Source organism: Globicephala melas, chromosome 1 (genome assembly GCF_963455315.2).
Source record: "Globicephala melas chromosome 1, mGloMel1.2, whole genome shotgun sequence".
In the NCBI taxonomy this organism is placed as follows: Eukaryota; Metazoa; Chordata; class Mammalia; order Artiodactyla; family Delphinidae; genus Globicephala; species Globicephala melas.
The window spans coordinates 167,304,056-167,331,956 of NC_083314.1; the positions used below are offsets into that span (position 1 = coordinate 167,304,056).

Consider the following 27,901-nt stretch of genomic DNA (forward strand, 5'->3'; position numbering starts at 1 on the left):
ATATCCCAGGTGGATAATAAATCACATAGTCACCTTAACTTTACACACGTCAACTCACATAATCCTCGAAACAATCCTTGGAGAAAGGTTTTATCATCAACCCCATTTATAGATGAGGAAACTGAGGCACTGGGAAGGTGAATGTCCCCTCCACAGCCCCTGACCTTGGAAGCTCTGACCCAGGCAGGGAGCTCCAAAGTCTACATTTTTTTTTTATTTTGTTTGTTTGCTGTTGTTGTTGCTGTCGTTTTGCGGCCACACGGTGCAGCATGCAGGATTCTAGCTCCCCGACCAGGGATTGAACCCACAAACCCCTGCAGTGGAAGCATGGAGTCTCAACCCCTGGACCACCAGGGAAGTTCCCGAAGTCCACCTTCTTGCCTCTCGACTCTACATTTCCTACAGAGCCGGGAAAGTGTGCAAATGGGGGACAAGTGGAAGGAGACCCGAGTGCCACGCCACCCACCCCCGTCAGGACCAGCCACTGCCCAGCAGCACCACCCTGGGCACTCCCTGGCATTTACCCAGGCCCTACAATGTCCTGGCTGTGTCAGGAACCTCATAACCGTGCTGTTATCCCTGTTTTACAAATGGGGAAACTGAGGCTCAAGGAGGCTGGAGGCCCAATGGGCTCCACAGTGGCGTCAGGGTTTGAACTCAAACCTATCCAAGTCCAGAGCCTGTGTTCTCAGCCGTCTGCTTTGTGGCTTCTAGGTGGAAAAGGACAACTGAGCAGCAGCCTCCTGCCCCTCACCTGTACCACCGAGTGCAGGGGCGCCTGCGTGGCCCGAGGCTTGCCGTCGTCCTCCATCAGGCCAGTGGCCACGAAGCTGAAGCCACGGAACAGCTGATGGGCACCAGCGCTGGGGGGGATGCCTGGGGAGTCTGCAGGGGCAGGAGAGGGATGTGAGCCAGAGGAGGTACCCTTGACCCGAGGCAGCCCAGCAAAGTGGACCACAGGGGCTTCCAGGCCTGCCTCAGCAGCTGGTCGTTGTGGCAGCCTGGGCAGGGCCCCTCATCCCCGGCCTCAGCCCATCTGCCCATGTGTGTTTAGAGCAGCCCAGCCCTTACACACAAGGAACAGAAAGACCCTCACCTCCGCCACCCGCCCAGGCCAAGGCACTTTATCCCTTTCTGGAGGCCTCCCTGCCTCTGGTCTGCCCCTTCAGGTCCATCTTCTGCGCAGCAGCCAGAGGGATAGTTCCAACCACAAGTCTACCCCCTGCCTGTACCCTTCAAATGCTCCCCTCTGCCCTCAGGAAAGCCCAGCTCCTCAGCCTGGCAATAAGGTGCTTGTGAGCTTAGCCTCCTCTCTCCCCATTCCACAGCTCAGCCACGCCAAGCTTCTCAGGTCCTTAAGGAAGACTCCGAGCCCCTGCACATGCTGTTCCTGCTAACTACAATCCACTCCTCGTCCATCCTTTGAGGCTCAGCTTACACACTGTCCTCTGAGAAACCTGGCCTCATGCCGCTCCTCCAGGCCCTCGCCTCATTAAGCTGCACTTGTCGTGCTGCCCAGAGCTGTCCTCATGTCTCTTCCCCCACTACAGCCTGAGCCATATGAAGGCAGGGCCTGGGTCTGTCCTGTTCACCATCAATGCTCCCATGGCTGGCACACAGTAGGGACTTGGTACGTATTTGTCAGATCAACAAATAAAGATGGGACAGACTGCTTGGAGAAGTGCTAAGCTCCCTGACATCAGAGATGTGCAAGCCACAGTGAGAAAAGCACCCCCTCTGCTAAACCTGCCCCTCCAGGAGACCTTCTAGAACGAACACTCTTCCCCAATATCTAGCCAAAATGTTAGGATTTACCAAGTTCCCTCCCAGAAGCCCCCTACTTGGCCTCTAGCAGTAACCCCAGAGACCGAGTGGGTCTATCACTGGGCCCACGTTTCAGATGAGTCACTGAAGCCCAGTGGTCAGAGGAGCCAAAGCCGATTCCCACGCTTGCCCCTGACCTGTGGGCACTGTCACCTCTGCTGCCAGACCGTCTCCACCTCACGTGTTTGCCGGGTCAGATACTTCAGCCCTGACGTGAGTGTGAGCCTGATGCGTCTGGTCTTCCCAGTGGGCTGAAGATGCCTGGGGCAGGAGTCCCGACTTCTCTATTGTGGCCTGAAGGCCACCCCCACCACCTCACCCAGGCACAAAGAGGCCCACAGGATCCCGGAGTGGGACGACCAGGCAGAATGAGATGGAGACAAGGAGTCAGAGACCCATCCACCTGTCTGCCCACACACCTGGGCCTGCCGCAGCCCTGAACACCCCTGTGTCCCAAGAGGCCCCTGACTCCCTGCTTCCCTCCTGTACCAGTCCAAGACAAACCGGACAAAGGGCGCACCCTTGGGCGTGCGGGATGTGAACTCAGTGTCAAAGTAGAAGGTGTCATCGGGTTGTGCCACAGCCGGCTTGAAGGGTGGCTTGATCTCGCGCCGGTACAGCTTCTGCAAGGCGGGGCAGGCACAGTGGTCACCTTGGCACCTCCACAGCCTGCCAGCGGCCCCGTGCAGGAGTCAATGGCCTGGACAGAGCACAGGCTATGCAGACAGGGCATGACCGCTTGCCCTTGGGAGGCGAGCCCATGCCTCCAAGGCCATGGTGTCACCTCTGCTTCTTATGGGAGGCCCTAGGCAGTAGAAGCCCCCTCCGACCACAGCTGAATCCCTGACTGGGGCTCTGGGGTGGACAGACACACTCACATTCCAGTCAATGGTGGAGTAGAAGACATGCCGCTTGATTTCCTCTGCCCCATCAGGGCCGGAGCCTGAAAAAGCCCAGATGAGAGGTCTGCCTTGGGACGCTCCAACCCGCAGACACCCGCCCTGTCCTCCGAGCAGCCTCGCCTCACTGTGGCCTGGGACCAGTGGCTGGGCTCACGCTGCCCCAAATCCATCCAGCCATCACCCCGAGGCCTACTGCCCACTCAGCATTTTCCACTGTCTGGAGCCCCTCTATGAACAAGCTCCAATGTACTGACAGGAGAAGGAAAGCCCAGAGAAGAGAGGCCAGGCAACGCGCCCAAGGCCAAAGTCAGGACAGGCCGAACCTGTTCCGAGATCTGCAGGGGGCCCCCACCTCCCTCCCAGCTCCGGCCTCATCTCTGCTGCTCTTATCCCATTGCCCTTGTCAGCCACCAGACAGGCTCTCACTCCATTCAAGCCCAGGGACCTGGACGGGACCTTACAAAGCTGGTCATGATCCAGGTGAACCCAGGAGCCAAGGAGTCAACACATACTGAGCAGCTGCTACAGACACATTCGCTGACTTCACTTAATCAACAGAGCTTGAGATCATTGTCCTCCATGGAGACGAGGACCTAGGGCTCTGGGGGGAGAAGTCAACTGCCTTGGGTCACTTCGCTCACAAATGGTACTCACTCGATCAACACATATTTGTGGAGGGACCACTGTGTACCAAGGCAGTGGGGTCCCGTCATGGGGCTGGGACTGGGGCCTGAGCCTCTGACGCCTGAGCTCGTGCTCCTTCAGTGCGGGGCCTCTGTCCTCATCCCCAGGGGGAGTACAGATGACTCAGTTCCTGCCTTCCCCCTACACACAGGTCACCCCACTGCCCCAAACGCCACACATGGAGCCAGAAAGCAGGGTGGCCAGAGGCATTGTCTCCCCACACAAAGGACAACGGCCCCTTTCAGCCCCAGATGTGGCCCCGTGGCCTAGGCCGCAGCTGTACCCCGCTCCCCTCCCCTGAGCTGGGGCTGCTTACCGAGCCGGTTGGCAGGATTCCGCTTGAACAGGGACCGCAGGAGGCTCTGCGCTTCCGTGCTCAGAAACTGGGGCATGCCTAGCTTTGCCCTGAAATGGCCCCCGGGTCTCGTCAGGGCTGAGCTCCGCCCCAGAGGCCCCATCTCACCTCCCACCTCTGTCCACGTCTAGTTTCCAGCTCAGTCCAGACAAGCCATCCTCAAACTCCCCTCCCAATGACGCAGGGATTCCCCTCCCACAGGCCCCTGTGGATGAAAAGGGAGCCCTGGAAAGCACAATGCCCAGCCCAGAGGAGCGTCTCATTAATGGGGAATCTGAGGCAGGTGCGGGGTGTTACTCTGGCCCCCAAACTGGGGCCAGGCGTGGAGGAGACCCTGAGGCGTCAGAGAGGGGCTGAAGCTTACTTCAGAATCAGTGTCATGGTCTCCTTCCGGTCCTTCCCCTGGAAGGGCAGGGAGCCCGTCAGCATCTCAAACTGCAGAGGACAAGGGTCTGTTCAGGCTCTGGTCCCATCTCCCATGCCCCCCACCTCCTCCCACCCCAGCCACTCAGCTCCAGGCCTAGGAGTTCCGCCTGGATCAAGAACTGCATCTGCCCCTCCCCACTCTGTCAGTCAGACCATGAGGAACAGTGCTAGGGGTCCAAAGCTGGGGAGACGCCCAGCACAGGGCTGGGGGCTGAGCCTGGAATCCTTCCAAGGAAGGAAACTGCAGCTGGGTGGAGGGTGAGGCCAGCTTAGCTGTGAGAGGACAAGAGGAGAGCCTTAGAGACCATCAACCACCCCCTTACACAGATGGGGAAACTGAGGCCCAGGGCCTGGGCACTCACCATCAGCACCCCATAGGACCACCAGTCTGCACTGTGGGTGTGGCCCTGGCGGTTGACGACCTCGGGGGCCATGTACTCCACCGTCCCACAGAAGGAATAGGCCTTCTTCTCGTGGTCAATGGCCTCCTTGCTCAAGCCGAAGTCTGTGGCAAGGAGGGCAAGAAGACACATCTTCAGGACCCCCTGCCTTCCTTGCTGCCATTCCCTGCACACCTATCCCTCCTGCCCAGAGGCCTGAGGGCATCACCCCCATCACACTCAGGAGGAAGCTGAGGCCCAGGGAGGTTAGGTGACCTGTACAAGGTTACACAGTGGGGAGCTGGGATTCAAACCCAGGCCCTTCCAGGTCTGGGGCCTGGGCTTTTGACCGCTTCCAAGTGCCTGGCACAGCCTCTCAGAAAAAGCGGATCCCCTGGCACTCAGCCCAGGCCCGTCAAGAGCCCCTCCTGCCCTCCCCTGAAACCGAGGGGTCAGGTGCCCTCCACTCACCAGTGAGTTTGATGTGGCCTTCCTCATCCAGAAGGATGCTGCAATGGAGAGATGGGAGTCAGGGCGCCCCAGCTGTGGGCCCTCGGTGGGTTCAGGGGACACCATGGGGCCTGCGGGGGTCAGGTCCAGCCCAGAGAAGGTGATCCACCCAGGGCCGCTCATCTGATGAATGGGCAGGTGGAGTGGGTGTTGGTGGTGCCCTGTAGGTGTGTTGCCTACCTTCTTGCTAATTCTTGAAACAACTGTGTGAGGTAGGTATTTTTATGGCCCCATTTTAACAATGGGGAAGCTAAGGCTCAGGGAGGTTAAATAACTCCCCCGGTTACAGAGCTAGTAGGTGGTAGAGACAAGATTTGAATTCGGGTCTGCCTGACTCTAAAGCCACATCTCATTCCACCTCAGCACCTGCCCCTGGCTCCCAAGTTACCACTTGAGGATATTCAGATGTTAAGGAAAATTCTAGAAAGGGCCATATCAAGGAATGATCTTCAATGGTGGCATCTCAGATGTCACACTGGATTAGCAAAAAAAGTAGGCAACACCCAGGCACAGAGGTACCTGGCCCTTGGTAATGGCATTACTAGAGATCAGGCAGCCCCTCGGGTGAGCCTGCTGCCTCCACCACTCTGCTCCACCCACCCGTTCATGGGGCAGCCCATCAGGCTGGCTCCGTACCCCAGCAGGCTGGTTCTGTCCTAGAAGAGGCCCCAGGGCCTGCCTCTGTACACCCTAGGGAGGCCGGGCGCGGCTGGGCCTTCACTCACTTCTCAGGCTTCAGGTCTCTGTAAATGATGCCCAGGCTGTGCAGGTGGTCCAGGCCCAAAGCCAGCTCAGCCAGGTAAAATTTCACATCCTCCTCCGTGAACATAACCTGCAACAGGCGGGAGAGGGCTTCAGCTGGGATGGCTTCTTCCTCAGGAGCTGGGTCACTGGGCAGGCAGTAGCTTCCCAGTCCTCCTTAGAGATTCCAGTGCCACACACCCTTCTCTGTATGAAGGGGTCCGAAGAATAAAATGACTAGCGTCCAAGTCACTCACGGTAGCACTGAAATGCAAACAGCGAAAGGCTGGAAACAACCCAGGGGTCAAGCAGTGGACTAGAATAAACTCTCTCCCCCACATAACGGAGTGCTGTGCAGCCATAAACTAGAACTAGGATTCCTCCATGCTCTGATATGGTCCATCTCCAAGATACACTGTTGTGAAAAAAGCAAGATAAAGAACGGTACCTACAGAACAGTACTTTGTATGTAAGAAAGCAGGGGTCAGGATTCAGAACACACAATGAATTGGTTTGTATTTCCAAAGAAACATGGGAAGCTTAGATAAAAACCAATAAAATGTTTATCTGTGGGGGGGTGGTAGAGGGGGCTGGAGTGGGAGGAAGACTTCTCAATGAATATTTTTCTTTTCAATCATGTATTATCTATTTAAACGTTAAAATAACATTTTAAAAATTTAAAAAGTTTGGTTCTCTTCTAAAGTTTAAGTTGTATTAATGGCCCCATTTTTATATTTGGCTCAAATTCTTTTTTTTTTCCCAAATAAATTTATTTATTTATTTTTGGCTGCATTGGGTCTTTGTTGCTGCGCGCGGGCTTTCTCTAAATGTGGCGAGCGGGGGCTACTCTTCGTTGCATTGCACGGGCTTACTGCGGTGGCTTCTCTTGTTGCAGAGCACGGGCTCTAGGCGCACGAGCTTCAATAGTTGTGGCATGTGGGCTCAGTAGTTGTGGCTCGCGGGCTCTAGAGCACAGGTTCAGTAGTTGTGGCGCCCGGGCTTAGTTGCTCCACGGCACGTGGGATCTTCCCAGACCAGCGCTCGAACCCGTGTCCCCTGCATTGGCAGGCGGATTTTTAACCACTGCGCCACCAGAGAAGTCCTCAAATTCTTTTATGTGAGTTCAAAATCCTTTTGGTTAACGGGACATAATGTTAAAGCATCTAGCTTTCTAGGTGGATTTGGGCTTCTCTGCATCCTTCATAGCCCTGCGCAGAGAAGCCCTGAAAGAATGGAGGTGAAAGAGGTGAGAGCCACCCTTAGCTTCTGGAATCAGGGCAGCATCAGATCCAGAGCCTGATTCTCCTCAGACCATCTTGGGGGAAACTCTCAGAGGCTTTGCCAGGGAATGGGCTCTGTCCCAGGGTGGGTCAGGGACTGCTGGGCAGGTCTGGGGAGTCTCAGGTTGAGGTCTCACTGCCGTGCCAGCTCCATCCTGGTGCCCTGGCAGTGGGGTGTCAGCTCACCTCTTTAGAGAGCCGTGTGAAGAGGTCTCCGCCACGCAGGAAGTCCAGAATAAGGTAGAGCTTGCCCTCAGTCTGGAAGGCTGGGGAGACGGGAAAAGGCCATGGTGGAACCAGCTGGGCCCTGGGCCCTGCCCCTCTGATCCCAGCTTCCTTAGCCTGCTGGGTGGCAGACAGGGCAACATACAGGGAAGGCAACAGCCCACCAGCAAGGGCAAAGGCTGGCAGGTAGGGTAGGAGCTCAAGTAGGGTCTGCGGTCTCACCGTAGTGCAGCTTCACCACAAACGGATGGTTTACATCAGCCAGGATGTCTCTCTCCATCTTGGTCCGAACGCGGTCACGCACTGGTCAGAGGAAGAAGGCGGTTACCAAGGGTCTGGCCACCCAACACAGCTACGCCCAGCCCTGGCTAAGAAGGACTCTCTTTTCTACTTGTTCCTCACATCTCTCGGCAGTGCCCAGGGCTGGCCCTTGGCCCTGCCCATCTCTCTAGCCCTGTCTCTTGCCATGCCCCAAGGAGGCCATTCAATCCAGCCAGTCTAAGCATCCTGTTCCTTGTGTGCCCTTAGCCTCTGCCCCCGTGGCTCCCCCTGGGATGCCTTCATCAGCCCCCTCTCCATCTGGCATAAAAATCCCTAATTCCAGTCTAGGGCAGATTCTCTGGGCCTGAAATTCAGACTCATGGGTCTCAGCAGACATCCCACAAACACTTTTTTTTTTTTTTTTTTTGCGGTCTGTGGGCCTCTCACTGTTGTGGCCTCTCCCATTGTGGAGCACAGACTCCGATGCGCAGGCTCAGCGGCCATGGCTCACGGGCCCAGCCGCGCTGCGGCATGTGGGATCCTCCCGGACCGGGGCACGAACCCGTGTCCCCTGCATCGGCAGGTGGACTCTCAACCACTGCGCCACCAGGGAAGCCCCCCCTTTTTTTTTTAAGGAGTAAAAGTCCCGGGACTTCCCTGGCGTTCCAGTGGTTAAGAATCGGCCTGCCAATGCAGGGGGCACGGGTTCAAGCCCTGGTCCGGGAAGATCCCACATGCCATGGAACAACTAAGCCCGTGCGCCACAACTACTGAGCCTGTGCTCTAGAGTCCTCAAGCCACAACTACTGAGTCCACACGTCGCAACTACTGAAGCCCACGCGCCTAGAGCCCGTGCTCTGCAACAAGCGAAGCCACTGCAATGAGAAGCCCGTGCACCACAGTGAAGAGCAGCCCCCGCTCGCCGCAACTAGAGAAAGCCCGCGCGAGCAACAAAGACCCAACACAGCGAAAAATAAATAAATAAAATAAATAAATTAAAAAAAAAAAAAGGCTACTCCCATGTGAGCCCACACCCTTTGAGGCTACAACCCACGCTCTCCCGGGCTCCCTGGTCACAGCACCAACTGCACCGCGCTGCATAGTCTGCTCAGCCTCTCCTGCCCCAGCCTGGGAGCCCTTCGCAGCATTCTCCTCCTCCCACCACCCTTCCTGGGGAAGGACTCCCATCCCTACCAGGATGGCCTTGGGGCACCACAGCTGCATCACCCCACAGACAGCCCTTTGTGGCTCCATGACCCCAAGGCCAATACCTCCTATTATCTGCCGCCCCCCAGCCCAGCTGGGGCCCGCTTCACTTGGTCAGTGGCCACACTGGTTCCCAGGCTGGTCAAAGAGACACTACTGGGCCCAAAGCCCACTTCCAACCACCCTCACGCCCTCTGCAGGTCCAGAGATTCTAGACCTGGGCTCAGCTCCCTTCTCTGAGCCCATCCATCTCTGCGGCCTTGCCTTGACCCACCCTCTCCTACCCACCCAGCTCCCTCCTTTCCCGGGTTCCCTCCTCTCCTCTCACGCCCTTCTCCACCCCGAGACGTCTCCCGCTGACTCTCCTAACATTGCAAAGCAGCTCTGCTGACAGCACAAGGCCCCCCGCAAACACAGTGCACTCACCCCCTGCCTCCTTCCAGGCACCTTCAGCCACAGTCAGCACTTGGCTTAAGGGGAGCAGGAAGGGGTGGGGTTAATCCCCGGAAGTCTGTGCTTCTGAATGGACCCTGTCTCTGCTATCAGCTGAGGTGGGGGATAAGGAGCGGCTGAGAATAGGCCTGTTTCTCTACCTTCAGACCAGGTACTCCTGGTGACAGAGCTATCTCCTGCATCAGACCCAAGGCCCTTGAGAGCTGGGCTGTCTCCTTCCATCTGTGCCCAGCCTGGGCTCTGCATGGGGAGGTACCCCCCACTCACCTTTCAGTGTCGCCTTCTTTAGTACCTTCATGGCATACAGGTGCCCACTGTCAGGCCGGGTGACCTTCCGCACCAGGAAGACCTGAGAAGGCAGCGGGGGGGAAACCAGGGGAGGAGCTGGGCAGGGGTCGAACACATCAGCTCCCACACGCTCCAGGTCCCAGGCTGACCTCCAACTTCCCTAAGCACCAAGTTGACCTTGTGTCCCCACTGGGTACCACGGTGACCTCTCTCCTCCTCCCCTTAGACCCATCAACCCTTGCCCTCTGATCTTTTAAGTTCCAAGGCGACCCTCCCACCTGCCCTCTGATATGACCAGCGCTGCCCTTCCAGCTGTGGGCTCAGAACTCACTTTGCCAAAGGACCCCTGGCCCAGAACCTTGAGGAGCTCAAAGTGGGATGGGTCGGCCTTCTCGGAGCCAGCCTTGACATGGTGCGTGATGGAGATCTCCTTGAGGACGTCTTCATCCTGATGGAGGAACAGAGCGGGTGAGCACGGTGGGCCCCATTCAGGTCAGCACAGGGCATGTCCCCCCATCCAAGTCTACTCCCACCGGATCTCAGCAGACAGGGTCCTACAGGCCCAACCAGCCAGCTACCCTGACAGGGCCTCCCAGTTCATCAATAGCAAAAGCCGGGGAGGGGAAAATTACCAAGGTGCCAGGTCAGGTGAGCTCCTGTACCTCCTGCTGCTCCAGCCTGTTCAGGCCCAGAGGGATGCCCAGGCACGGCCAGGTGGAGGCAAGCCCAGGCTCTGGCTGAGGCCCACGAACCTGCCCCAGGTCCTCCCTGTGCGGCTCCCCTCCCCCTGCTGCAAAGGTTTTGGTTTTGCCACAATAGGAAGTAGGGTTTGTTCTCATACTGGGAAGGCACAACTGGGCTTTTGTTCCTGGTCAAGATGGAACATGGGCTGTCTCTGGCTAGAAGGACAGGGCTGAGATACACAAGAACCCATGAGTCACCTCAGACTCCCCCACCAACCGGGTAAGTGCCAGTCTGGGGTGGGTAGGAGCTAAGGCCAGAGACTCTATGCTCCACCCTCTGAAACTTCCTTCATACAAGTCTACTAGAAAGCCCTTGCCACGTCCCAGTTGTTCTAGGACCCCTCTGCCCTCCCTCCAATCTGTCCATATGGCCCTGGAGCCCTGAAGTGCCTCCTCACTTCCCCAGGAAGAAACTCTGGGCAGGGTCCAATCACCCAGCAGGGACAGGCGTGGGCAAGGAGAGCCCACAGCCAGCTGAGGCTAAACTGGCTTCCAAGGCACCTGCTCCAAGGGCCACAGTCAGGCCAGGCCCAGACATCTGGGCACACTCACCGAATCCCGCCTGGGGCCAGGGCCAGGGCCAGGGGCAGGCAGAGAAGTCTGGCTGATCCTGGGCCGCTGCTTCCTGGGCAGCCAGGGGAGCAGGGCCCAGAGCCGCAGACGGGGCAGCTTGGGATCCCGCTCCATCCGCCTGGGCTGGGCAGAGGCACCATGGCAGGAGCAGGCAGCGTCCGGGGCTGCTGCGGAGGTGGCCAGGCCCAAGGCGGATGTGCAGGGTGAAGGCGGGGGTTGGGCCGAGCCCAGGACCGCCAATCACTCAGGGCCTGTGGTTTCCCAGCTCCCTTACCGCTCCCTTCCTCTCTCTTCCCCCTCCCCACTGCCTGAGGGCTGCCCTCGGGCCCTCCTCCCCATCCTCCCTGTGGGCCTTCAAAGGGAAAGCCCCATGCCAACCCAGCTACTGAGGAGTAGATAGGTACCCAACAGGGAGAGACAGGCAACTAACATGTAGAGGCAAATAAAGAGGGACACCCAACAGGCAGAGGCAGGCATCCTACAGGTGAAGACAGATGAAGGTGGGCATCCAACAGATGGGTAGGAGAGTCCACATGCCCAACAGGCAGGGATGGATAGGGGCATGTGCCCAACAGGCAGACGTAGGAAGAACACACATCCAATAGGCAGAGACAGATGGGGACATGTACCCAACAAGCGGAGGCAGGAAGGGACTCATACCTAATAGGCAGAAGTGGACAGAGACTCATACCTAACATGCAGAGGCAGATGGGGACACATATCCAACAGGCAAAGATAGATGGGGACATGTACCCAACAGGCAGAGACAGATGGGGATCCAACAGGCAGAGGCAGATGGGGGCCTGCACCCAACAGGTGGAGACAGATGGGGACATGTACTCAACAGGCAGAGACAGAAGGGGACACGACCCAACAGGCACCCAATACGTGACATGTACCCAACAGGTGAAGACAGACACTCATGAAGTGGAGACAGAGACAGGAGCTCAACAACAGAGGCAGGTGGGCAGCAGTCAGCATCAGTGAGGCCCAAAGAGACTGACAGATACCCAGGGCACACATACAGGCAGGAAAGACACAAAGACACCCCGAGAGTCAGACTCTGGACTTAAGGGAAAACCTCCAGGTTCCTGCTGGTCTGCCTGGGGGCAGGAAAGCGATGGGACATCACCTGCAAACTCCCAGCACTTGGGAGAGCAGTCTGGTATTTGTGGCAGACTCATCTCTGAGGAATTCCATTTCTCTGGAGTTTCCTTCCCATGCTATGGCCTGAAGGGCCCAGGATCAAGACGCTGGAGACCGAGATGGATGCCTCCTGAGTGCACACTGATGGCTTTGATCCAAATATCCCAAAGCTGTCATCCCCCACTTCAGGAACAAGAAACTGAGGCCCACAGGACAGTGACTCACCCAGGCTCAATGTGCACAGGTGGCAGAGCCAGCTCAAACCCAAGTTCTTCCCCTGGTTACTGCCTGGCCTGGGGTCAGCAGACCTCAAGTACCAGGAAAGCGTGGGCAGGTAAGTCAGCCAGAGCCACGTCCTGCCTTTCCAATCCTGCCCCCTCCCTTAGCACCAGGACAGTCTGGGGACTTCCCATTCTAGATGCTGACCCTCAGAGACACAGCCCCATCTTCAGGGGCTCCTGAACAGCCACAAAAGCTGCAGGCTAATCAGGCCCCTGAGTGTAACCCAGTGGGTGGGACAGGCAGAAAGCCCAGCTCAGAGAGGGGCTGGGGAGGGCCAAGACCACACAGCAACCCCTACCCACCCCATCCTGAGGTCTGAATCTCCACCTGTCTGTCTGCCTCTGACTGAGAACACTCCCTGGGGACACAGGCAGTCACCCGGAAACCCCAGGGGACACAGCCACCCCCAAACCCATTCCTTGCCCAGAGTCATGACAGACCCCGCTGGAGGCAGGCCAACCCTCTGCTCACCTTTCTGGGACAGGGGAGTGAGTCTCTCTCAACTCTGGGGAAATCTGCCGGGGTCTGCATGGTGGGGCCCAAGCTGGCGGTCAGAGGGCCCAGTTACTCCCCTTACTTCTGCTTTTTCAGCTTTCCTGGCCGAGCAGGCAGGGTCCCTGACCCCCTCCTTCTCACTTCCCCCTCTGCAGGGAGGAGGGACAGAAGACGGCTTAGGCTCCCCTGCTAAGGAGGGGACAATGCAGACCCCAAACCCAGGGCTCCAGGGTGGGCCCAGAGAGACACCCCTCATCTCCTCTGATCCTAAGGAAAGGAGACTAGAACACAGACAGAAGTTACAAGGAGATGAGGCAGTGACACAGTGGGTACCCCACACCTGCAAACATCCCCTGGAGAGAATGGGGGGCAGAGGTCACCAAGGCCACCATCTCTGACTGTCCCGGTCCAGAGCATGGGAAATCCTTCCCCCGTAATGACCTTCCCATGGCTGGGCCCGCCCAAAATGGCAGCCTACAGAGCGGACACCACCCTGCCCTAAGAAGCCTGCCAGCCCAGGGCCCTGGCACGGGCAAGGGGGCAGAAGGCCCTAGCATGGACCTCACAGAGGCCTGAGAGGAGGAGCAGGTAGCCATGGGGCAGGGGTTGACCAGGCCCAGCCCTTTGCCACATGGCCTCACCACATCCCTGACACCAGTACACCCACAGAAAGTGACACACGCAAATGCACACAGTCCGATGATCGGAAACCATGTCCACAGACATCCCCTATGTGGAAACGCTCCCACGTACACCGAACTTCCCCTTCCAGTCTCCACAGGGCCTCCGATAACTGCCTGATGACGGCCTGCTGGGTGTTGTGAAAGACGCTTCCTTAGACCGAGGCCTCTCATTGTACTCCAGCTTCTTCTGGAGCGTCTGGGGTCTGGAGGCTGGGGCAGTCCTGAGAGCCCCAAAGCTCTCTGGTCCAGTGCCGGCTGGGGCCCCCCAACCCTTGCATCCCTCGGAAGCAAAGGAAGACTCGCCATGGCTAGCAGGCTACGGGAAGGGGCAACAGGAAGGAAACGGTCTCGGAACTGCCTTCACTGAAGGGAATGTGCAGGGCCTGTGAGGTCGCTGGTGGCAGGAGTAGGGAGGACAGCACCAGACCCCACCCCCTGGTCCCTGCCCCATTCCCCCTAGAGATACTTCCTCTTATTTACTTCCTCCCACAAGGCAGCTGGAGAGAAGCCCAGATCCCCCCCACCTGATCCCTGGCCCATAGGGTCCCCACACTGGGCCTCCCTCCAGCAGCTGCAACCCAAGCCCACCTGCTAATCTCTGGCCCTAATGGACGCCAACAGCCCCTCCCCCAGCTGGCATCATCTGCAGGGCCTCCCAGGACTGCCCCCTCTGGTGGGACAGATGTCCCCAGACGCCTCTCCCAGCATGCCTCTGGGCAGGTGAGGAGGGATCTACATTTCCCAGGCATCCTTGATAGGGGAGGTGGCTTTGGGCCCGAGGCCAGGACTGGCATGGAATGACAATGAGAATTGTGCCTATTAATTGAACATTTATTGCATGAAGTCATTCTTTCCCTCAACTTTTGTTGGTGTGGATTCTGCCAGGCCCTGTGTCCTAGCTCCAAGGAAGTACTGATCCCATTTCAGAAAGGAGAAAACTAGACTCAGATAGAAAGTGACTTGCCCAAGGCCACATGGCCAGAAAGGGGGAGAGCTCAGGGCAAAATCAACCTGTTTACTTCCAAAGCCTACACTCTAAGCATTTCATTATCACCTTCCTTGAAAGCCCTGCCAGCCTGCCTCCCCTCTGGAAATCACTCACAGCTACTGGCCCGCTGCTCTGTCCTCAGGCCAGGAACCAGACACTAGGAGGCGCACATGTTAAGGCAGACCTGTCCCCAAAATAAATACACACTAACAAAACACAACTATCCTGGGACACAGTGCAGTCAAGGTGCTGTAGGTGCCCAGAGGCTCTAACTATCTGCCTGGGGTGAGGTCCAGGAAGACAGGGCAGTCCAGCTGGACCCTGAAGATGAACAGAAGTTGGCCAGGCAGAAAGGAGGAAAAATATAGACACTCCATGTAGGAAGAAACCAGCGTGGAAAAGAGGCTTGAGGCCAGGAGTACAGCATGGGAAGTTAAGAACCATCTACTCACTAGCTGAGTGTTCCCAGGCAAATCTCTTTCCCTGTCTGAGCCTCAGTTTCTTTTTCTATAAAATAGAGGTCAAAACTAGATTGTTCCACCCCCAAAAGGTTGTTTCTAGAAGCAAAATGGGCCACAGAAACAAAGGGATGTGGTAAACAGAACTCCCTGGATTACATGGGCACTCTTACTGCCGCAGGGTCTCCTCTGGGCAGGCTGAAGGGACAGAGCCCAGCAGGTCTCAGGTGCTGGGAAGGTGGGCTAGCCTGCCCTGGCTAGTCCCAGGGAAGTTCCCCTCAACACCTGAAGCTCCCAAGGCTCCCCGAAGTCCACAGTCACATCCTGCCTGAGCTCCAGCCAGGGGGAGCATGAGGGATCCGGGAGGGATCAGGGTTTCATAAACAGGAAGAGAGGAGGGGAGGGGGGAGACGCTCAGCTCTCAAAATAGACCTGCAGGAGCTTCAAAGGGGTCCAGCTCCGGAGATAGCCGGGGGAGGGGGCCTGGGGCACCCAGTCCACCCCCAGGAAGGGAGGGAGGGTGAATGGAGCCCCAGCATGCCTGAGGGCACCAGGTGCACTCCAGGAGCTCTCACCCTAGACTGCAGTCCTCACTATAGCTGCTAAAACCCCAATCTCCCCTTCTGCCTGAAATGGATAAAATAAACAAGCATTAAACACCAATAGTATGCCTCAAACCCTGTTGGATTCTTCACTTTATACACATCACATTCCCTCCTCTGGGTGGCCCTGTGGGGTGGACCCTATTCTTTTACAGAAAAGACATCTGAGCCTCAGAGGGGCAATCACTTGCCCAAGGTTACACAGCAAACAAGAAAGAGGGGCAGGATTCTGAACTCAGAGCCCCTGCCTCCCAAGTCCCCCTCCAAGTCAGGCCTCTCCTCCACCTGGAAGGCCCACTTTTCTCTCCAGCTGCCCAAATCCTGCCTTTCGAGGCCCAGCCAAATGCCAGCTCTGCAGGGAAGGTGACCTGGTGCCCCACGGTCCATCCCAACTCTTCCTCTTCTGCCACACACAGCAGTGACTGTCCTTCTGGTCCACGCTCAGCCCTGAGTTCAGATGCCACTGGCTGGGTCCCCCGGGATGCGCTCATCTCATCATGCCCCCAAGAGACATGTAGGAAGGTGGTATATTTCACTGCCCACTATGAGGCCTGGCGCAGAATGGAGGTCTTAGGTGCCCACAGCCTGTTCTTCCCCATCACAGCGCCCTCCACACAGCTTTCCTGTTACTACCGTTCCCCCAACACTGGGAACTCCCTGAGGGTGGGTGTTGAATTCATTTTGGGGTCCCCAGTGCTACAGCAGGGTGCACTGAAAGTCTGATGTTGCAAAACATAAACCAGCTTGCTGCCAGTTTGTTCCACTAAACAAAGGGATGAGGTCCTGACCACAGGCTGAGCGCTCCCTGGTGTGCTGAGCCCAGAAGTGGGCACTGGGGATGCTAGGAGGTTCTGGAGCAATGGAGAAGGTGAATGAGCAGGTGCCGAGGAATGATGGAACTTGGGGTCACGGGGACCCAATGCTCCTCCTCTTCAGCACTCAGTGTGTTTCCTGGGCTGGGAGGAGGGTGGGCTCTCTGGTCAAGCAAGACCTGACCCTATCGCCCACCAGCTATTTGACCTTGGGCCTCAATTTTCTCATCTGTAAAATGGGGAGAGTTAACCTCCAGGGGTGTTATGAGAACCAAATGCAAAGCTCCTGATATGGCGCTTTCTCTCCCTTAACGTGGCATTGGAGGTTCTCCCTGACCCATCGTGTCCAGCCACATCTCCCTTCCCAGCCCAGGATCTGCTCTTGCTTCTAGAGCAAGAAGGAGTCCCAGGCTTGGGATCAAATATAGGGCGCCCGCCTGGGTAAGTTCCTGCCCTTTCCCAACCAGCCTCTCCAGCACTGAGGTGAGAAGCTGCACTCACCACCAGCTCCCTCAAAGCTGCAAGCACTTCTGCAACTCCCAGAACCACAGCCCCAAGATCTGAACATTCTGGGTCTGCACTGGAGACCTACAGCCCTTCATTCTGTTCCTAGGCAACCAGTGGCAGCTCCTTTGTGGGAAGAGATTCTCCAGACATGGGGCTGAGATAAGCCAAGGGGCCCAGTCCACACCACGTGGATTGCTTTTGGTGGTCCAAGGTTGCCACAGTACCAAAAAAAGGAGGGGGTGGGAGCCTACTTCTGTCAGCCTGCCCCACCCCGGGTAGCTCAGCTCCCTTATCCTAGGAGGCTGAGTCAAGGCAAACATCAGGACCAGCTCTGGGTCTATCTCAAAGGTCGAGCTCGTGGTCTGGTGCCCAGGCAGACCCAAGCCAGGAGGGTGTGGCCACTAACAGGCAGTGGCGCTGAGCGATACAGCAGGGCGTCCACGCTGCTGCTGCTGAAGGCACTGTGTGGCAGGCGGTTGCTACCTCACTTGTCCTTCACGTCACTCCTGAGAAGTAGGTTACTATTATTCCCAAGGTACAGCTGAGGAAACTTTTGAGAAGTTTCTGGTCAAATGGTGATGGTGGAGCCAGGACTCGAACTCAGGTTGGCTCTGCTGCCAGAACCCATACTTTGTCCTGCCTGGTGGCTTCCAAAGCCCCTCCACAGCCAGCAGCTCTGTGACCTCACAGCTCCTCGAGAATTGGAGGAGCTCAACGTGGAGATGAGAAAGCCCAGGCCCAGAGGAAACAAACGACCCACCCAAGGTCACACAACTGTCACCCAGCCCTGGCACTTCTGTCAACACACAAAACCAGCAACAGGAGCTGAGGGGCTGAAGGGAGGAACCCAGGGGAAGCAGATAGAGCAGAGGAGAGGGAGCCAGCCTGGGGCTGAGGGGTGGGGTCCCTGAGAAATGGCCTGTGCGCCACATGCCAGGCACTGGGCCCTGGTTAGATTTGAGGCCACCAGGTTCCCTCCAGCGCCAGGTGCCCAGATGATTCCAGGCCCACGTCAGGCCCAGCAGACCTGAGCCTCTCTCAGCACCCCTTCACCTTCTCAATACAGTCGGCCAAGCTGCCACGAGTAAATAAACTGAGGAAGTGTCCTGGTCTGGGTGATGGGTAACCAGAGTTCTAGCCTGGATTCTGACCCTGTCTGGGCCACAGTCCCCTCACCTGAGAAATAGGAAGGTTGGAGCAAGTAATCCTGACACACAGGGCTGCCTCGAGGATTAGGTGGGACCAGAGAAGGAAGGCTGAGCTGGGCCAAAGGGCCTCACGCCCGGGGGGGACGAGGGCAGGCCTCCCTCCTCTTCCACTCCATGCAAACGGTCCCCCAACCCCTGACAGTCCCTAGCTCTGGTGCTAGCCCTGGTCCTTACCTTGGACGGCTGAAGTCCAGCTTCTTCCCCTGAGGCTTGTCCATTCTGGAAAAGAGAAGGGAGATGAGGAAACACTGTCAAAACTTACCAGAGTGGCACAAAGCAAAGAGAGACCCCATGGGGCACCCCCACCCTCGGCTGCTCCCAGTAGCTAGGGGGCCAAGGAGGTGAGGGTGGGAGTTCTGGCTGTGTCCTCTCTACCTCCACAGGCATCAAGGCTCCTGCAACAGCCCCTCACAACTCAGGCGGACCATTTCCCGGCATCTCTCCCTCGGGCTCTCTGCCTGGCAAATACCTCATCTTTGAAGGCTCAGCTCAAATGTCACCTTCTCCCAGTGAGAAGGAAAGGACTCCCAGCTTTGCCACAGACAAACTGTGCATGCCAGCTAACCAACTCAAGAGGCCTCAGTTTCCTGATCTGTAGCAGGAGGGTATTTATATCACCTCCCAGGGTTGATGCAAGGGCTGAAGGCAACAAAGTCTGGAAGAGTGTCCAGCCCAGTGATGGTGGCTACCCTGGCCCTGCCAGCTCTGGGACCCCTCCCTATCCTTGCAGAATCACTGCTGCTCCACTACGGTCCTGCGATCCTTCATTTTACCACTTATCACAACGCAGGGACTATTTACACACGGGCCTGCCCCTCCTAAAAAACGGGGAGCCCTGGGAGGGCAGAGATTAGGGCTTGGTGCTAACAGCTTTTCTCTTCCGAGCCCCTGCCACATGCCCGGCACTGGGCTCAGTGCCTCACACCTGTGGCACCATTAAACCCTCCTGACCTGGGAGGCAGGCCCTGGTCCCACTTGGCAAAGGAAGAAACTGAGGCGCAGAGGGGCCTAGTGATGGCGCATAAGGTTACACCGCTGGTAAGTGGGGATTCAAAATCCGGTCTCTGACACCAGGAGGTGCTCAAAAGAGGACTGAGGAAAAGCAGCCCACTGCCCAGCTAGGGGAACTACCTGCAGAGAGGCAGGCACTGGAGCCCGCCCCTGGGCAGTCCTCCAGCCCCCAGACCTCACCCTCAGGTGGGTGCTACTCACCCTGGGGTACACCGTCCCTTTCCTGTGTGATATTAGGTGAGTAACCTACCCCATCTGGGCCTTGGGAAGCTGAAAGAAGCTGTCCCCACCCCTCCCGCACAGCGAGAGTGTGCAGAGGCCAGGAAGACCCAGGACTTTGGAGCCAGGGGCCGGGTCCACAGGGCAGCTGCGGCTTTGCCCGGCCGCAGCAGGCATAGTTGTGCTCTGCCCATTACATAATCTCCCTGCCCCTGGAGCAGCCCTCCCCTTGTCGCTCCCCGGACATCCTGCCCCCTGAGCCCCTTTAATGCCCCTAATCCTCCCCAGGGGCCAATGTTCTACAGGCCCCACCACGCACGCATACACATACCTGTCATCTCTCAGAAGCCTGGGGAGAAGGACCAGGTCGACCAGGGCTGGGGGGAGGGGGAGGCACGGTGCATTTGTAGATGGAGTTCCACTTCACCCAGCATTCTAGACTCTTGACATAATTCCCCCAGATGGTAACAACGGCCTATACACCAGCCTCCCCCATTCCAAATCCTCACCCTTCCTAAAACTCAACTGTAATCGTTACACTTGAGTGATCGACTCCCTTGGTCACTCACTCACTCCTTATTGAGAACCTCCTACGTACCAGGCCCCAAACCCTTCCATGGCTTCCCACTGCCTGCAGGATAAAGTCCCAGCTCCTTGGCATGGCGTTCAAAGCCGTCATCACCAACTGCCCAACACAGGTGATTAATGTGGGTTCTGGAACCTGACCATGTGGGTTCAAATTCTGGCTTCTACCACCTGCATGACCCTGAGGTTACTTCATTTCTCAAGGTCTCAGTTTCCTCATCTGTGAAATGGGGATAAAAGTGATGTACCTCATTGGGTGGCTGTAAGAAGCAAGCAAAATAGTGTCTGTAAAGTACATATGCCTAGCACGTAACTGGTCCACAAACAGTCCCCATTATTACTATCAGGCCCTATTACGGAGCTAAACTGAACAACCTGAGACCCTGAACAGACCAGCTTGTTTCACATCCCCATGCATCTGCACGGTGGCTCCTCCTACCAAGAAAACCTTTCCTGCCTGGTCACTTTGGCAAACCCCTGGTCTTCTTTCAGGACTCAGCTCTAATGTCATCTCCTCTGTCCACACAGTCTCAAGCCCTTTCCTCCCTCCCCTGGGCCTCAAAGCACCGAGCAAACTGCAGATTAACTCAGGGAGGAGCCATGACTTGTCCAGCATCATCTCCTTGGCACCCAGATCAGGGTCCAGCATGTAGCCTGTCAAATGAAAGCTCAACCCAGCAAAGAGAGCAAGGAGGCCAGAGCAAGTTCTGTTTATTTGTTTGCCATGCCATGCGGCATGCGGTATCTTAGTTCCCCGACCAGGGATCAAACCCATGCCCCCGGCAGTGGAAGTGCAGAGTCCTAACCACTGGACCGCCAGGGAATTCCCCAGAGAAAGTTCTATTACTCCCATTTTTCAGACAAGGTTCAGAGGGTTGAGGGACTTACCTGTGGTCCCTAAGACATCGGGCCATGACCCAGAGTCATGTGGCTGCAAGCCTGAATCCCTGATGAGGGAGGGGAGGAGGTGGTGGGTGTACCCAGAGGTGTGTGCTTACAGAGCAGTATCTTGGAGGATTCAGGGGGCTCCACAGGCCCTATTTGGTTGCCTCCAGTCCAGGGGTCTCTAGCTTGGATGCCATCCTCATGGAGCCCCATGCCTGTAAGAGCTGTTGCACAAGGTCTCTAGAGGGGAGTGGGCAGCCCTGGAGAAAGAACTGTAAGTGCAAAGAGGACCACAGGTGAGCTTCCCCGCTTAGAGCCAGGGTCCTGGGAAGACAGGGCTCATTTGCCCCTCTGGTCTGACTGCTGCACAGATGGTGGAAAGAACACAGGTTTGCAGCCACAAAGACACAGCCGCTAATGCTAGGTCTGCCAGCCTCTCATTCTGACCTTGTGTCTGTCACATTACTTCTCTGAGCCTCGGTTTCCTCATCTGTACTACGAGGGCAGGTCCATCTTGTTCACAGCTGTACCCTGCTGCTTGGGTTAGTACTTGTCACGTGATAAGTGCTCAATAAATATTTGCTGAATGAACGAATGAATGAACGAACGAGGACAATGATACTGACCTTGCAGAATACTGAATGGAAGACCTTGTCTAAAAAGTCTGGTATAGGAAAGGGCTTTTGGCCTCTTGGAGGATGGAGACCCACTCTCCTCCCTCTTCCTCAGAGAGCACTACTCATGGGGACAGCTGCAGAGGGCCTCCAGACCACTGTCCCCCCTCCCCAGAGGTCAGAGATGGGTTTCACCAAGCATCCTTCCTTCCCACCCAACCAGCTCTGTCTCGGGAAGAGGGGCCAGGGCAGCGTCTGGAGAGGCCGGGCAGCAGATGGACAAAGACAGCACGTGCCCCACAGGCAGGAAGCAGCCCCAGGAGTTGGGTTCAGAGCCCAGCACTGGCAGTCCTGCGCGCTGCTGGAAGCTGGGGGCCAGGTGCCAGGGCCGGCTGGTACCACCAGCCCTCAGCAAAGGCTGGACAGGAGAGTCTGCCAACATCCGGAGCCTCTCTTGGAGTACCTTCCACCTGGGCCAGTTTGATCCCAGCTCTTCCCTGTCCTTAAGCCTCCCCCAACTAGGCTGGAGACAACAAGAGATCTGGGTTCCAATTCTGACTCTGACATTAATTCACAGGCCAGTTCTCCTCTCTGAGTTCAGCTGTTCCATATGAAAATGGGGGTAATAATCCCTACCTTGAGAAGTTGTTTTGAGAGTTGTTTTATTTTAATAAGGTAACAGTGGTGAAGTGGGGTGGGTGGCACATAATGAAGCTCTGTACACAGCGAGGCTGGGCCTGGGGTCAAGGTTACTGCTTTCAGCAAGGCCAGGGAAGGCCCAGGCAGAATCGTCAACCACACTTCCAATGGGTTTACTCCACCTGGGCCACACCCCAGACAAGGCCCCGCCTCCCAGCAGCCCATTTTCGGCAGCGTCATGGGAGGGCAGGGCAGTCCAGATCCCAGGCCTCTGCCAAATGCCCCCACCAGCCCCTCTGCCTGCCTCCTTCCTGGCCAGGAGCCAGCAGCAGCGCCTATACCTGCAGGTCAGGCTGCTGTATCACTTACATGTCACCTGGGCTAAGAACAGCGAGGCCCTGTTCTCCAGTGAAAACAGCCCAACCCGCGCCCTGGCTGCCCCATGGCTCCTGTTACCCAAACAATAACACCCAGTCGCCTGGCACCTCCATGGAGTGGGGAGGAGGAAAATGGGCAGTGGTACTCGGGACTCTGTACCCTCTCAGGCCCAGAAAGCAGAGGCCAGAACCCAGCCCTGGCCATTGGAGAAACAGAGGCCCAGAGAGGCTAAAGACTGATTGGGGGTCACACAGTGTTTCCAAGGTGAAGCTCCTAGAGAAATCACAGCCCCCTTAATCCTAGGAAATAAGCCAGTCTCTTCCTCTCAGAGTTCAGCTGCAGCAGTACTAAAACTGAGTTGAGTTTCCTGTTTAAACCTGGCCCCTGCCCCAGGATTCCCCAAAGAGAAACAGGAAGTAGTGCCCTGGACCGGGAATTGAGCTCCTGGGTGTCTTTCTTCCCTACTAGTATAACCCATGGTAAGTCCTCAGATTAAGTCTCTCCCTGGCCCCTCCCAGTCCACCTTCCTCTAGGGAGGCCTAGGTCTCAACGGTATGCCAAGGCAAAGGAATCCACCTCTGAGCACCTCCCCAACCCCCTGTGCCCCAGTCCTTGGGGGGTGGGCTGTGGTGGATAGGGGCTGCAGAGGGCAGTGTTCCTCACCTCAGAGGGTGAGTCAGCGAGAGAACTTCTGAACTGAGCAGGGCCTGTAAAAACCCCATGGCAGGGATCCCAAAGCAATTTACTCCAAATTGCGCCTTCAGGTTGGCTACCTAATCCTGCCATGCGCCCACCCTCCAATAGCCAGTGTCAGCCATGACCATCCCTTTAAAGGGGCAGCACACCCTGGGTTCTGGGGACCAGGGATCCTCACTCTGATCTCAACCTGTGACCCTGAGAGGCAGGGCACTTGGTGGTTGCCCCAGTTAAGAGAGGGCAGAGGAGGGGATCTAAGCAGGGGCTCTGAGCCCAAGCCAGAAGAAAATCACCTTGGCTCCCAGGCTCACTGAGGTTTCCATACCCTCCCTGCATATCCCCACATCCCCTCTGGAAAGGCAGTATCACCTACCTCCTTCCCAGAATGAGGCTAAGGGAAAAGTTTTTTTTCTCCATCTGCTGGCAGATGGGCTTGACCTTGACCCTGGGGGTCAAAGGGCACAGGAAGAGCTGGCCTTCTGCAAGCTTAGGGCCTAGCACCATAGAAACCTCAGAGGGCAGGAGGTGCTTCTGGGAGAGGCTAGGCAGGCAGAGGCCAAACTCCCCAGGGGCCCAGTCCTTCCTATGGGAGGGGGCAGGAACCAACGTTCTCCTCATCTCCAGGAATAATTTTCACAATGTCTAAGGGCTTTCCCCCATTCTCTTCCCCCCAGCCTGGAGCAGGTGACACAGGTGTCCTCTGACCCTAGGCTGGGGCAAAGAAAACCAAGAGTTTCAGCCCCAGACGGACGGTGTCACCCCAAATTCCACAACTGCTAGGGTCAAGAGGGACAATCCTTCTAGGGTCAGCAGCCGAGTAGCGGGAGCTCTTGGGGTAGGGCGCTGGGAGACATCAAGGAGAAGTGAGGGGGGGTCCCATGATCCTTGTCTCTTGTAGAATCCGAGACATCTGACACCCCAGCCCTGGCCGTCTGCCCTAACGAAGGAAACTCCGACAGCTCCCGGTACAGGTCCTAGGTGTGTGGGGTGAGGCGGGGGTCAGATCTCAGCGCACCACGGCATACCCTCTCCGGGCTAAGGGGTTTCTCGGCGCTGTGGCGGAACTGTCCCTCGCGCACACACACCCGGGGCAGAAGGGGGTGGAGCCGGAGAGGGGGCAAGAGATCGGAGGGCACTCGCGTCCGCGCGGGCGCCCGCCAGGCTACAGAGGCGCCGCGGGCCGCCCCGCCCCTGTGGGGACTCGGGCTCGCCGACCGCCAGCGCCCGTCCCCCGCCCAGCTCACTCACCTCCGGGTCCAGCGGCACCAGCTCCATGAGCGGCCAGGGCTCCTTGAGCTGGGCGAGCGGCATCGCGCCGCCGCTGGGCGGCCCGCGCTCCACCGGCGGTCCGGGCCGCCTCGCCTCCCAGGTCCTGAGGTCCCAGGATCCGCGCTCCCGCGTCCCCTCGTCCCCGCGCCCCCTAATCCCCTCGCGCCCGCCGAGACCCTCTCGCTCTCGCTGGGCCGTCCGCGCCGCCGCCGCCGCCGCGGCACTCGCACTTTGGCTCCCTCCGTCACCCGGCGCCGCCGCGCCCATTGGCTACCTGCGCGAAGGGCGGGGCCAATGAAGCCCCGCCCCGGCCCCCGCGGCGCGGCATTCCCAGCACAGACCCCCAGCCCCCGCCGCGAAGAGAGTGCGGGCCCCGCCTTCACCGCGAGCCCTGGGCCCGCGCTCTGCTCAGCCCAGAAGAGGCCCTCTTGGCTCCTCCCTCCCAAACCTGGTCCCCGGAGGGGACCATGCCAGGGCTACCCATCTCCCCCACTCACCTCGTTTGGAATAGCTCCCCAGATGTTCTTTCTACCCCCCCAGCGGGGGCTGTTTCCCCCTGCCCCCCACACACACTCTGAATGTCCTGGGCCTGACCCCGGCAAAGGCTAGAAAGGAGCCTGGGCCCTACTCCCCCCATTACAAGGCTCTAGGACCCCCTAACCCCGCCCCGGAAGGCGACAGTGGAATCTCCTGCGCCCTGGCTCCAGGTAGGGTACAAGTCTTTCACCACCATCAGGACCCACAGTGCCTCCAAAGTGATGTCTTAATACGCATGTTTTGCTCTTTTCAAGCCGTCTCCCCGAATTTCTCCCAACTGCAGGCCCAGCTCTGGGCTCATTTGGGCTTGTGCCCCCTCTGAGGAGACCAGGGACCACGTTCCAGGATTGACCGACACTTGGGCTGTGCTTGGGGTGCAGGGAGGCCAAGGAGAGAGATTTCCCCCGGAGAGATTCAGCCTCCGTCTAAAGAGGTGTTAGGGGTTCAGGTGTGATGAGATTTATTCACACGTGGGGGAGTGGAGAGATGGGCTTGCGTGTTTCATGGGTGGGGAAGAATGTCCATTTGCAAAGCCGTTCTAAAGCAGGATTGTTTATCAGAAGCCTTCTTCCAGTCAGGCTTCACCAATATATGATCTCCTTGGATCCTCACCACCACCTAGTTTACACATCATAAAACAGCCTCAAAAAGATGAGGTGACTTACCCAAGGGTACACAGCAGATGGGGAACAGATTAGGACTTTAAAAAATCAAAGTCCATGAGGATTTCTCCTAAATCCAGATGCTCCTGTTATTCCATCACTTTCCAAGGGTAGTACCTCAGCTGTTAAAGTGAATTGAGTTTTGAGTGGAAAAGACTTTGGAACCGAACAAATCTGGATTTGAATCCTAGCTCTGCCACCTCCTTAACATTGGAAAACTCATTTCATGCCTCTAAACCTGTTTCCTTATTTGTGAAAGGGGAATCATTAATATAATTCCAATCTTTCAGGTAGATCCTGAGGACTAGATTTAATTCAATAAATATTTATGGCTATATATTACAAGCCAGGCCCTCTTCTCGAGCATGCATTATAAACCAGCCCTGCTCCTCATTCCTGTGGATATAGCAATGAACAAAAGAAAGTCCCTGTTCTCATGGAGTTTACATTCGGTCTGGTGTGATTAGATAAATTATTAGAGCTAACATTAACATAGCACTTACTATGGACCAGGCACTATTCTAAGCACTTTACCTGTAAACTCATTTAATCCTCACAACAACCTTATGAGTTAGGTGCTGTTATTATCTCCAGTGTATAGATGAGGAAACCAAGGACAGAGAAGTTAAGCGTTTCATTTTCTGGGTCCCTCCAAGGTCACACAGCTGGAAAATGGCAGAGCTGAAAGACAAGCCTGGTAGTCTAGGCCCAGTGTTCATTCCTTTTATTTTTTATTTTTGGCTGCGTTGGGTCTTCATTGCTGCGCACGGGCTTTGCGGACGGGCTTTGCGCACGGGCTTTCTCTAGTTATGGCGAGTGGAAGCTACTCTTCATTGCGATGCGCCAGCTTCTCATTGCGGTGGCGTCTCTTGTGGAGCACGGACTCTAGGTGTGCAGGCTTCAGTACTTGCAGGGCTCAGTAGTTGCAGTGCACGGGCTTCAGTAGTTGTGGTGCACGGGCTCTAGAGCACAGGTTCAGTAGTTGTGGCGCATGGGCTTAGTTGCTCCACGGCCCATGGTTGCTCCATGGCATGTGAGATCTTCCCAGGTCAGGGATCGAACCTGTGTCCCCTGCACTGGCAGGTGGATTCTTAACCAGTGCACCACCAGGGAAGTCCCTAGAGTTCATTCTTTTGTTCACTCACTCTATTACCTCCTTAATGAGGGCTAAACTGGAGGCAACCTGCGCCAAAGTTGGCAGCTGTTATAGACATCAGTGTTAGTATCAGTTGCCTGGAGCCAGTTTCCGATGCCCCAACCCCTGCTGCTCAGGGCTAGTGTTGTAATGTTTAGACTCAAAATTGAAAAAATGCTTGCTGTTTATCTGAATTCAAATTTAACTGGGTGTCCTGTTGATTTGCTAAATCTAGTCATCCTACTCAGGGCTCAGAACAGATTGCACCCAGGTGCCAAATATCTGGCTGCAAGCCGGTTTAAGTTAAACTTGGGAAGAGACATTGAGATCTAGAGAATGAGGGCAAAGGACTGCTGGGCGAGGAAAATGAGGTGGATGCGTGGGAGGGGCATGGGTGAGGGGAAAACTGGAGTGATTCTACCTTCAATCTGCCCCCTTCCTGGGGCTCCTGGCCTCTTCCTTCCCCTTTTTACAGGAAAGGATTCCATATCAAGTGCATCATCTCAATTTAAGGACCCAGTAGTGACTCTGCTTTCCTATGAATGTTTCACTTCCTGTGTCCTCTCTCCCAAGAGTATTGGGTTATGCTGGAAAAGGGGGGTGCCCAGAGGACACCTGGGCCCTGCCTGGGAGCTTGGGCAGGTCAGCTTGCCCATGATTGTTGAAGGGATGTTACAGTCACTCAGCAGAGAGCTATAGAGACCAATCCATAGCCTACAATGTGCTGATCCTGCTGCAGCCTCAGCTCACAGTTTTCTGTTTCTCTCTAGGCTGCAGCCACACTGACTTTCCTTCAGTTCTGCTGCCCCAGGGCCTTGCTCCTTGTTCTTGAAACTGTCTGTCTTCCTCAAGCCAGTTTATCTCCACAATCACTTCCTCCAGGACATCTTCCCTTACCTGCCTGTTATATACACTCGTGGCAATGGATACTTCTCCTTAGTGCTCCTCAAGGTGTACTTTTACATTTGTTTTTGTGATTACCTGATTAACATCTAGCTCTCCAATTAGACAGGAAGCTGTGAGAGGGCAGTAATCGGGTCTTCTAGGCTCTTGTCTTCCTGGCACCTGACACACTACCTGGCACATAGATGCTCAAAGAGGCTAAGTGATATGTACAACATCATCTAGCTACAGTACAGTACATCTAGGACTCATGCTCTGAAATGCTACACTCTGAGTCGTGGATAAATGATAGCTATTATTATTATTCATAATGGGGTGAGAACAGGCTGTTCGGGG

General features: G+C 56.5%; 1 protein-coding gene across 3 annotated transcripts in view; it reads right to left on the reverse strand.

The window, feature by feature from the left end:
* The window catches only part of RPS6KA1 (ribosomal protein S6 kinase A1), a 36,058-nt gene extending 11,592 nt beyond the window's left edge, over positions 1 to 24,466 (reverse strand). Inside the window, exons 1-14 of one of the 3 annotated variants that reach the window (XM_030873422.2) lie at positions 24,308 to 24,466; positions 18,207 to 18,251; positions 9,867 to 9,983; positions 9,515 to 9,596; positions 7,550 to 7,630; positions 7,289 to 7,368; positions 5,807 to 5,913; positions 5,043 to 5,080; positions 4,554 to 4,696; positions 4,130 to 4,200; positions 3,727 to 3,815; positions 2,703 to 2,767; positions 2,345 to 2,447; positions 755 to 885 (exon numbers count right to left, since the gene is read on the reverse strand). In XM_030873422.2, coding sequence (XP_030729282.1) covers positions 755 to 885; positions 2,345 to 2,447; positions 2,703 to 2,767; positions 3,727 to 3,815; positions 4,130 to 4,200; positions 4,554 to 4,696; positions 5,043 to 5,080; positions 5,807 to 5,913; positions 7,289 to 7,368; positions 7,550 to 7,630; positions 9,515 to 9,596; positions 9,867 to 9,983; positions 18,207 to 18,251; positions 24,308 to 24,370 — 1,215 coding nt within the window. In that variant the 5' untranslated portion in view covers positions 24,371 to 24,466. Of the gene's footprint in view, positions 1 to 754; positions 886 to 2,344; positions 2,448 to 2,702; positions 2,768 to 3,726; positions 3,816 to 4,129; positions 4,201 to 4,553; positions 4,697 to 5,042; positions 5,081 to 5,806; positions 5,914 to 7,288; positions 7,369 to 7,549; positions 7,631 to 9,514; positions 9,597 to 9,866; positions 9,984 to 10,830; positions 10,981 to 12,750; positions 12,881 to 18,206; positions 18,252 to 24,307 lie in introns of those variants that run through there. The other 2 variants (XM_030873432.3, XM_070045694.1) reach the window with 2 other exon arrangements.
* Positions 24,467 to 27,901: the final 3,435 nt, after the last annotated feature.